Source organism: Phaseolus vulgaris, chromosome 7 (assembly GCF_051622355.1).
Source record: "Phaseolus vulgaris cultivar YP4 chromosome 7, ASM5162235v1, whole genome shotgun sequence".
NCBI classification, from domain to species: domain Eukaryota; kingdom Viridiplantae; phylum Streptophyta; class Magnoliopsida; order Fabales; family Fabaceae; genus Phaseolus; species Phaseolus vulgaris.
In genome coordinates, this window is record NC_143504.1 from 7,516,560 (window position 1) to 7,527,585 (window position 11,026).

Sequence of the window (11,026 nt, forward strand, 5' to 3'; positions counted from 1 at the left end):
AATCTTGGGATATCTGGTTTCGGCATTCTGTAGGGATCTACTCACAAAATATATCGGTTTTTGTTCTGGGGTTTCCTGTATCAAGGCCGCTCCTATGACTTCAGTTGAGGTTTCTAGGTAGACTATAATAGGTTGGGTTAACACTGGTTTAACCAAGATTGGTGGTTCGGCCACTATAGTTTTGATTTGAGAAAAGGCTTGCTCACATCGCTCATTCCACTCAAAGGTTTCGGATTTTTTTAGCAAGTTTACTATTGGTTTGGTTTTTTCGGCCAGAATTGGTAGAAATCTTGATAATGAGTTCAGTTTACCCACTAGTCTTTGTACCTCCTTCAAATCCTTTGGACTTCCCATTTTCATTATTGCTTCACATTTATCAGGATTTGCTTCAATACCTCTGTTTGTCAACATGAAGCCCAAAAATTTTCCACCTCTCACCCCAAAAACGCATTTTTCTGGATTAAGCCGAATTTTGTATTTTCTTATTTGCGCAAACACCTCCTCAAGGTCTTCCAAGTGTTTCTCTATCTCCCCTGATTTCACAACCATATCATCAACATATACTTCCATGTTCTTTCCGATCTGATCTTTGAACACCTTGTCCATCAACCTTTGATATGTTGCTCCAGCATTCTTCAAACTGAAAGGCATGACTTTATAACAATAATTCGCGGTATCTGTGGTGAAAGCTGTTTTTGGAACATCCGGTTCATACATTTGTATTTGATTATACCCCGAATAGGCATCAAGAAAACTCATCATCTCTTGTCCAGACGCCCCATCCACTAATCGGTCTATGTTGGGTAATGGATATGTATCTTTAGGGCAAGCTTTGTTTAAGTCTGTATAGTCTGTACACATTCTCCATTTTCCATTCGGTTTTTTGACAAGTACTACATTGGATAACCATGTTGTGTATTGAGCCTCTTTTATGAAACCAGCTTGCATTAACTTCTCAGTTTCTTCAATTGCTGCTTTTCGTCTTTCTTCTCCCAACTTTCTTCTTTTTTGAGATACCGGTCTTGCTTCTCGACATACAGACAATTTATGACAGACTACTTTCAGATCAATCCCAGGTATATCGGATGGTTTCCAAGCAAATAAATCTTTGTTGTTACGTAACACTGTGATTAATTTACTCAACAATTCTTTGGGCAAACTTCCACTTACATAAGTGCATTGCTTCTCGTCTTGACCCAATACCACAGTTGTGGTCTCTTCTTTTGGTTCTATCCTTTCATCATTTATTCTCGGGTCCAAATCGGCCATCGCCACCATTCTTTCAGTATCATGGTTTGTTTTCAAATTCATCTTTAAACCTGCTGCATAGCACTCCCGAGCATCTTTCTGATTGACATAGACCGTTGCTATCTCCCCCTTTTCTGTTGGGAACTTCATAGCCAAATGCGGTGTTGAAACTATTGCCCCCAACTTATTCAAAGAGGATCGTCCTAATAACACATTATATGATGTAGAAGCATCCACCACCAAATATCTGATTTTGATCTTTTTAGTTTTATTACCTCTTCCAAATGTGGTCATCAAATCAATGTACCCCTTAGTACTAACTCTTTCCCCCGAGAAACCAATGATCTGTTCCCGGAAAGGTACAATATCTTCTTCTCTTAGATGCAATCTTTTGAAAGTATCCCAAAATAGAATATCAACTGAACTCCCCTGATCAACTAAGGTTTTCATGACGGCATATTCGGCTATTTCTACCGTTATTACCATAGGGTCGTCGTGATCGGGATCAATCTCTTGAAAATCTTCATCTGTAAAAAGCATTGGTGGCAAGGTTCTTCTTTTGAAAATATGATTAATGGTTCTGATACTTCTCCAATGTTGTTTTCTTGCTGATGAGGATTCCTTTCCTGAAAAACCTCCTGAAATTGTGTTTATAAATCCTCTGACCGGCCTACCCAGACTTCGTTCCCTACTCCGCCTTACTGATTGGGTGTTTTGATAAACCCTATCACTTCTTCTTTCTGGCCTTCCATCTCTTCTATCATCTCTTTTTTCAACTCTCTTTTCATCTCTTCTTTCAAATCTTTCCACTCTTCTCTGTCCCATCTCTTCCCCTCTCGATCCTCTCTCAGGACTTAACCTTATTCTTGCATTTCCTCCTCGGACGAAGCGTTTCAACTGTCCTGCTTAAATCAATTATTCTATTCTATCTTTCAACCCAATGCATTCTTCTGTATGATGACCATGATTTTTATGATACTCGCAATGTTTGGTATGATCCGCTCTTTCTGGTGTTCTAGCTTTTCTTGGTGGTGGTATTATTTCTGCTGCCATAGCTTCTTGTAAAACTCTTGCTCTGTTTGCATTCAAAGGTGTGTATTGTTGGAATTTTTGACTTCTGAATTCTTCTCGGGCTCTTCTGACCATAGGTCCGCTTTCTCTTTCTATCACCTTCTTCTCACTTCCATCAATCCTTACCTGGTTTCGGAACTCTCTAAGTTCTTCCATTTGCATAAATTTTGACGCGCGCTGCCTTAATTCATCAAGATTAGTTGCAGTTTTTTGCAAAGGCTGTCGGAAAATGGTCCCGGCTTTAAGGCTGTTATCATATGATGCATGGTAACCTCTGGGCTGAGATTTCGAATACCCAAAGCGACCTTTCCAAAGCGTTCCATGAACATTCTTAATGATTCCCCCTTCTCCTGTCTTATGTTCACTAAAGCAATTGATGTTAAATGATGAGGTCGACTAGTCGCAAATTGAGCACCGAACTTTTCCACCAATGTATCGAAACAATCAACACTCAAAGGTGGTAGGCGCGTGAACCAACTTAATGTTGCACCTTTCAGCGTCGTAGGGAACACCCTGCACATAACAGCATCATTCCATGTATACAAGCTGATCTGAGTGGTATATATTGCAATGTGTTCATCAGGGTCTGTACTTCCATCGTATTTGTCAATCGTCAAATTCTTCCAATTGTCGGGTAATGGGGTGTCAACTATAACATCATAAAACAGATGCTTTCTAGAGGATGCTCCTGTAAAAACCCCAGAGTTTTCAAGCAATCTCCTCTTGGTTTGGGAACTTTCGTTATGATGAAGTCTTTCATTCATTTGTGCTCTAGGTTGAACGGTTTCAAAAGATGAGTTCAAAATTGTTTCCTCTTGTAACTTTCTTCTCATATGTGCATTTTCGGCTTTCAACATACTTATTTCTTCTTCATTATTCTTTTTCAACATCTCGAATTCTTTTTGTAGTTGGACCAACATTGCCATTGGCATGTTAACATTGTCTTCCCGATCTCCACCTTGCTCTCCTCCTTGACTCATCTTGTCTTTAACCCTTTTCAACTAACCCTTGGCCCCACGGTGGGCGCCAAAATGTTCTTACAACAGGGACCGAGAACACTCGAAGCAGGTTGACAAGATTAATTGCAAGTCTTTTAATCTTGGGCTGGACTTTGTTTCTTCGTGGGCCGGATACTCTGGACCTCTCCTCACGTTAGGTTCTCTAGGCTTCTCTTTCGACTAAGTGCTTCTCGGCTTCTCACTCGGTTGGATGCTTCTCGGCTTCTCACTTGGCTAGGTGCTTCTCGGCTTCTCACTCTGCTAGGTTCTTCTGGGCTTCTCACTCTGCTAGGTTCTTCTCGGCTTCTCCTTTCCATAGGTGGGGGGGTGTACCTGCAAGTCGCTCCGATGCCAAAGTCAGAAACGATATAATGTTTATCAGATAAAATTCACTCTTACCTTTTTCTTTACTCTGAACTCCTATTTATAGGGTTTCTCTAATGGGCTTTCTTCTTTACCTTTGGACTTTCTTTCTACACCTTTTTATTATTTACACACCCCTCATGCAGGTTTGTATCTTATTTGGGTTTCATTTTTATAATAATATTTATATTTTGTTTTATTCTTTTATGTATATCTTTTATGCTCTCGGCCTAAACCTCTCGGTTTTAGTCTTATCACCTCTTGGTTATTTAGCATGTTATTCTCGGCTTAAACCTCTCGGTTTTAGCCTACCAATACAATAATAATAATAATAATAATAATAATAATAATTACACTCTTACATTATAGTTTACTCCATATTATAATAATAACAACAAAAAGGGCATGAACTGCCTTAATGGAGAAGTAAGTACTGAGAGGAATGGAGGTGAGGTATATGGATGTGAGGTGGGTCTGGTTGTAGGTGATGCTGGTGAAGGAATAAGGGTTTTGGTTGGGGAGCCAATTGGGGAGCAGAGATGGGTTGGGGAGAGAGGCTTTGAGGCTAAGTAGTTGTTGAGAAGGGTCTCAGGTGGGAAATAGAGAAGAAGAACCTCTCCTAATAAAGAGTAAGGTGATGAAGAATATAAGAAAGAGAGCCCTCTATACAGGGCATTCATTATGTGAAATGATAAATAGTATAGAATGAGAGTGAGTCAAAATTCATAATAAAGAAGGTGAGAAGGGTATTTATCAAGTGGAAGAGTGGATGCAATTGTTGTGTTGGAAGAGTGGAAGAGTGTAAGACCACTGTTCTAGAATATGGTAAGGGTTGGACTAAGGGCAAGGGGCAGAAAAGTTAAGAGACAAAAAATTGGTAGACGAAAATTTGAATGAAAGTATCACTTAAGAGACTAAATTAATACAACTAAAAAATCAAAATCTGAATCCTGATACAAGAAATATAATTGTCTCACTAAATTTTGAAAGCTTTTATCATTTGTAATTTATATATTGTTATTTATTATGGTTGTATCTTTGCATCTCAGTGGTGTTACCATAACGATAATTCTTAGGTAGATAGAATGTATTGTGACTGTTAAATAAAAAGAACAGAGAAAGAGACATTGTTACCAACTAGAAGTTTATAATTGTAGATAAACTTATTCTAACTGATGGACACCTCTCTAAACAATATCCAGTAAACCAGATAGAAGAAAAAAAAAGCAATTATATGTAATAAAAATGTTTAGAATGAAAGAAAGTGTCCACCATTTTACAGATAACCTTTATGGGAATTAGAGTAGTCTAGAAAAACACATCACTAGATGGAGAACCCCAAAGATCACTAAAACCCAATTCAAAAAGAGAACCATAGACAGTTTCAGATAAAGAAAAGGGTAATCTATGAGATTTTCCAGCACAACAAGATGAAAAAAAATCAACAATTTTATTAGAAGAATGTATGTTACACTGAGTCAAGACAAGTCTCAACACATAACATTTGGGTGGCCTAATCTAGCATGCCACAGATTACTAGATTCAGAGGAATCAACAACAGAGACTTTGAATTGTAAGCTGAACCAGTTGCAATGTAAAGCTGACCTTGAATCTTGAGGTTAAGGAATGAATATAAACCACCAGCTCTAACCATGCTTGAAGAAGGATTTCATTGGTGGCCTGAGATTTAACCGTACAAGAAGGAGGACAAAACTAAAAATAAACATTATTATCTAAAACAAATTTAATGACACTAGAAGGTTTTTAGTAGTTGAAGGAACATGCAATAAATTGTGTTAAGTAAAGAGAGATTAGGATTAATAGACTTCTCGAGACAAAAAGAACTAGAACCAAGAACTTTCAAACCTTCAACATCACCAATATAAATCTGATTTGGGCCTTCAAAATAATTAAATTGTTGAATGTTTTGATAATCTCCAATTACTTGAAAAGACATCTCAGAATCAGGTATCCAACTAGAGTTGCCAGGTTCTTGGGCAGAAGAATTTGCTATCATGGTAAGTGCTATGTTTTTGTATGTCACTGATACCTTCTCAATATAAGGCAACTATAGATTATGGCATACTGAGGTAATAAATGAATCTTATTTGAAAAAATCTGGTACTTCTAGTCTATTGTAAAGGTTTTTATTGAGGTAATAATTGAATTTGCATCATGTTTTTGGGCAGGTTTGTTGTGGATAGAGTTTCTGTGAGGGTGTTCAAGAACAATGCAGAAGAAAAAAAAAATTGAGTTTTCTTTTCTGTCTCATAATTTTTAGTTACAACTAAAATAATCTGCAAGCTTTTAAAGTTTGACAATTTTATATTCAAATATTTATTCATGCTTTGAGTAGAAGAAAATACAAGAATGATAGTTATGACTTTTGGTATTATTAAATTGTAATTTTATTATATTATTTTAATATTTATATAATATTAAATTTTTTGTTACATATTTTTATATTAATATTATGTTAGTTTTTTTAAAAAATATAAATTTAGATTTAAAATTCAAATTTAGATTTATATATTAGATTTATTTAGAAAGGTTGGCATAATAAGCATGATTTCTAAGCCAGCTTGGTGCCAAGGAATTAGTATTTAACAATGACAGAAAGTGATAATAAACAGGATCTAACAGCTATGCACTAGCCCTTCCGTAGGAGTTAGTCTTGTGTTTTCTTTCTGACGTACCCTAAAGAATGTACTGACATAGTTAGTCTTGTATTGACCATATAATGGTTAATTGTGTGACAAAATTATTGCAGGAGGCCATTAATGTGGCTGCAAAAAGTTGGGGTCTGGAGTGCCTTCGATATGAAATAAGTTTGTTTTGGCAGTGTATAAATAATTTTACTGTATTTTTTACTTTATAGTTTCTGTGTAATTGTTTTTGTGGTTGTCCTTCTGTAGGGGATATCTCTCCTCCACGTGGAGTGAGAGCAGCTATGGAGATGCAAGCAGAAGCAGAAAGAAAAAAGAGAGCTCAAATTCTTGAGTCGGAACTGAAGGTAATCAATTTGATATTCAAACCTTCGTATGCTCAGTTTATCCTTTTTTGCATTATTTTTCATCATGAAATTAGATTTAGTATCCATATCATTCAACTGAAAAGGGATCCTGTTCCTGAGCCAACTACTTCCTGTAGCTTCTAAGTTTACTGGTATTGATATCCTGTAATTGTTAAACAGGAGAAAGACAGGCACACATAAACATTGCTGATGGTAAGAAGAGTTCAGTGATCTTAGCATCAGAAGCTGCGAGGATGGATCAAGTTAACAGAGCTCAAGGTTATTTACATCTTGATAAATTAGTTCCAACTTCCTTTTATGTTTCAATATTAATTCTTTAAGATAAGCTTTGATGCCTGGTGAACATGATGTGATATGACATCCCTTCATATTAATTAAACTGGTCGTTTATATTAAGGTTATTTCCTAGGTACATTCTCTTGTTGAGAGGAATGATCTTATGCACGTCAAGATGATAATAAATTGTGGATTTGACCATAGTCTAATGAGTAGCTGATTTGTGTTTTTTTAATAATATATCATGATTAATGTGCTGATCTATTTGATATGATATCTTCTGTTTCCTTCATTTATCAATTTCAGTTGGTTGATTTGATATCTTCAAAACCTAATGATTAACATTATTCTTGTTCAGGTGAGGCTGAAGCTATCCTAGCTAAAGCAAAAGCAACAGCTGAGGACCTGAGGTGAGGATCTTCACGTTCATATTTTTGTCTATCACGTCTAGTACTAGCTTTTTATATTGATTAGTTTAACTCATTTTTTGTTGTTATAAGTTGCATATATAAAGTTCTTTTATTCATATCGCTTTTGTAATTTTCTGGCTCTTAGTTTAGGTTGTTGGTCGAAAAAGTGTATTATGAAAACTCCTTAGATTAATTTATTTCTGTTGTTGGTATCTCTTTGATGCTATACATTTTTTATTTTTGGATTGCCATTCCAGCCATATTGACATGATGTGTCAGTAACCAGGAGACTTTTTTTTGGGTACGAAAACCATGTTAATGATTTTCCTTTCCTAGTCATAGTTTTCAATACAGGATCTGGTTGACTTTTTATAATGTTTGATTTCTTGAACACAATCAAGTATGTGACTGTCCATATAAATAGGGTAGAAGGGTTTATTATGTTGATGTTGGTGTGATCACTGAAGATGAGGAACATATCAACTGATGAATCTGGTGGATAACATTTGTTTGAACCTTATTGAGTCCCATGGACTGACAGGAAAGGGAATAATACTGTCATTTGGTTTTGCAGGCAGCAAGTTTAAGGATAGCAGAGCAATATATTCAAGCTTTCAGTAACATAGCCAAGGAGGTAAACTCATTGATATTCAATTTCTTGCAGAGCATAATTTGTTTAGTTCGAAAATTGTTTTTCATTTCATCTTTACTTTTTCATCAGGGCACAACAATGTTGCTTCCTAGCTCCGCATCCAATCCTGCTAACAATTTTGCTATAACTTGGTCATTAGATTAAAAAGTCACGGTATCATCTAGAACGTGGTCTTTGTCAATTTTCATTCTAAGTGTATCTTCAGTTTGTGAATGGTCCTACAAAATAGTACTTCAATCATTTAATAGCAATTCATCACCTGCTGTATATTTCGATATCACTGAATACCCAATTATTCAAGCTAGAAGATTTTGGTGAAGTTCCAAGTTCTTTCTACGATTCCGGTAACTGTTTGTAGTTTATTTCTAGAAAGGATAATTAATGATCACATTATAAGACTTTCAAACATAAATAAGCTTTAGTTTCTAAAAATATCACTTCTTAGTTTAGTTTTAAAAAACTTTTTCTATTGCATAAGAATGGTTGTGTCAAAAAACTTATAAACAGTTCTCATTAGCTCTTCGTAAGGATATTGAACATTACTTTATTAAAAATTAACAAAAATTATTTTATAAAAACTAAACGGGTACAGCACGGCCTCCAGCAATTGGAAGTCTACACAACAAAAACAAGTGCCTTTAATTGTTTGCCTTTGGCTCTCTCTCTCGACATCTACTCCTTCAGGAATGAACCTGCTTCTCTTACATGAATCTACTCAACCATATTCATGCTTGTTTTAGCTGAATTGAGTGAATAAATCGTAGAGACCAGAGAGAGTAAAACTAAAACACCAGGGACAACGCACATAAGAAACAAATGAGATTTCTGTCGGCGATTCAACCACCAGTTCAAATCATCAACCGAGGAAAAAAAGGAAAATGAAAGATTCAGTTTATCTCATATATCATGGTTGTACTACGCAATACTTGAATATTAAATTGTGATTGCATATTAACCACATTGAAATGCAGAATTGTGAATTCAGTCAATCACCAGCTTAAATAAGCATTCATCACAATACACATCAACAAAAGCAAAATATCTATGGACTGAGAAACTGAGAAGTAGATTGGGGTAAATATTCCATAGCGTAAATTTCGATTAAGATATTTCCGCAAAAATAAGTTTGACAACACAAAATTGTAAAATTCAAACTCAAAGATAACAAAAGATTTCCAAACTAAATAGCAGCATGTCTGTTTTCATGGTCTACTCTTCTACTATGGCTCCCTTCTCGCTTACGTAGATACCATCAAGGAACTTCCGAATATCCTTGTTCTTAACATGGCATTTCTGTAGCAAAAGAACAGAAAACAATTAAAGTCTAGAAAAGATTAAAACATAGAAGGGTTTGGGCAGGGCATGTTAATAGAGAAAGAAAATACCTGGTTAATCAGAGCACAAGACCTGGAAACAAGCTCAATATCGTTTCCATCCAAAACCAACTCATCCTTCACCTTCTCAGATCGAACAACAGACACACCCTCGAGCATGTCAACTTTTCTCACCTAATCATGCACACATAACCAGATAAATCACTAAGACATTTTTCCTGGTGACAAATAAAAGAGAGAAATAATTAATTAAAAACAGACATGAAGAGTGTTTGAGTACCTTCTTCTCGCCGAGGAAATTTCGGATTTCGATTGATTTATTGTTGTTGGCAATGCTGGCGTTGATGGGGAAGTGAGCATACACGAACCTCATCTTGTAGCGGTAGCCCTTGGTGACGCCGGTGATGAGATTGTCGACGTGGCTGAGGGCGGTGCGAATGGCAGCGGAAGTTTTCCGAGAGCCAAACCAGGCGTCGATCTTGAGCTTCTTCTGGCCGTTCTCGTCGGTGATGAGCTGAAAATCAAGGTTGAGATGTTTGAAGTCTCGCACTAGTTTTCCACGAGGGCCTTCAACCTCGATCACCTTGGCGTGAACCTTGATGCTCACGCCATCGGGAATGTTCATCGTCTCTGATGAGAGAATCGTCTTCATTGTTGCCGCTTACGCCTCTGTTACGGTTTTGCCTTCTCCTACCTGCCACTAACGCAAAACCCTAGTTATTTCTTCACTGGCTCATTTCTTATTTTGATATTATAACTTCCTACACAACAAAAAACAATAATTGGGCTAGGCCCAAAACTAACAACTTACAAGAGGCTATTTCTCCCTGCACCAGACCATTTTTGTTATGCACTCAACAGCACTAATGTAAAAAGTCTTTTGTACCCTTAATAAAGAACGTTTGTCTTCCAGATATTAATATCCATAAGTTTAATCAAATCATTTCAGATATGAAAATATGAAACTCATTCCAAATATAAAATTTCATAACTCAAATTCTGAATATGGATATCCAAAACTCATAATTCACTTGCACTTCTAGATATATAAATCCAGAATCCATAACTCACTTTTAGATGTCGATTAAGAGCTTAAAGAGAAATAAAAATCACTTTCTAAATTTCTACATATGGAAGACATGATAATGACTTTCAGATTCCTGCATCCATAACCATACATGCAGGCTTCCGGATATCAGAATCCGGTGAGATCTCAGCTAAAAAAAATGAAGAAAGAATATGTTTCTTACCTCAGAACAATATACACCACAATTAAGAGTGAAACCACCACCACACTAAACCACCACGAGCTCCATTCAAACATACACCAAGCACTCTCTCTGTAACTTTTTTCAAAACAAAGAAGACAAGAGCAACGTTAAGTTTAAAAAATTATGTTGGGTGCATATCAAAAATGATATGGTGCAGGGAGAAACTGCCCTTACAAAAACATATATGATTAGCCTAGTTTTTGGAGTTAATTTTTGCACCTACCTTTTTTTATTAATATTCTTTATAATCATTTTATTCCCACAAATACCCCTTTCGCAAAAAAATACCATCATGAAAAACTAGATAATGTGCATGGAAGTCAAGATCATGAACTCCGTGAGTTTAAATATAGATTTTTTAAGAAATAA

General features: G+C 36.1%; 1 protein-coding gene and 1 long non-coding RNA gene across 2 annotated transcripts; one reads left to right on the forward strand and one right to left on the reverse strand.

The window, feature by feature from the left end:
- The first annotated feature begins 6,312 nt into the window (after window positions 1–6,312).
- On the forward strand, window positions 6,313–8,371 carry LOC137828267 (uncharacterized). The gene is made up of 6 exons (XR_011083846.1): window positions 6,313–6,508; window positions 6,596–6,693; window positions 6,874–6,972; window positions 7,349–7,400; window positions 7,975–8,034; window positions 8,122–8,371. It is a non-coding gene; the product is annotated as an uncharacterized LOC137828267 (long non-coding RNA).
- A 750-nt stretch (window positions 8,372–9,121) lies between these two features.
- LOC137827715 (large ribosomal subunit protein uL6) lies at window positions 9,122–10,057 on the reverse strand. The gene is made up of 3 exons (XM_068633993.2): window positions 9,667–10,057; window positions 9,438–9,560; window positions 9,122–9,345 (listed from the first exon to the last, which is right to left on the reverse strand). Exons 1-3 carry the CDS (start codon window positions 10,036–10,038, stop codon window positions 9,262–9,264), a joined length of 579 nt encoding a protein of 192 aa, XP_068490094.1. The 5' UTR covers window positions 10,039–10,057; the 3' UTR covers window positions 9,122–9,261.
- Between the last annotated feature and the right edge of the window lie 969 nt (window positions 10,058–11,026).

Excerpts from the sequence above, each read along its gene's own strand:
- LOC137827715 (XM_068633993.2), bottom strand. The coding sequence starts at position 10,038 with ATGAAGACGATTCTCTCATCAGAGACGATGAACATTCCCGATGGCGTG. Across the intron at positions 9,561-9,666 it reads ATTTCCTCGGCGAGAAGAAG|GTGAGAAAAGTTGACATGCT; the intron begins GTACTCAAACAC and ends GTGCATGATTAG. Across the intron at positions 9,346-9,437 it reads CTTGTGCTCTGATTAACCAG|AAATGCCATGTTAAGAACAA; the intron begins GTATTTTCTTTC and ends CTTTTGCTACAG.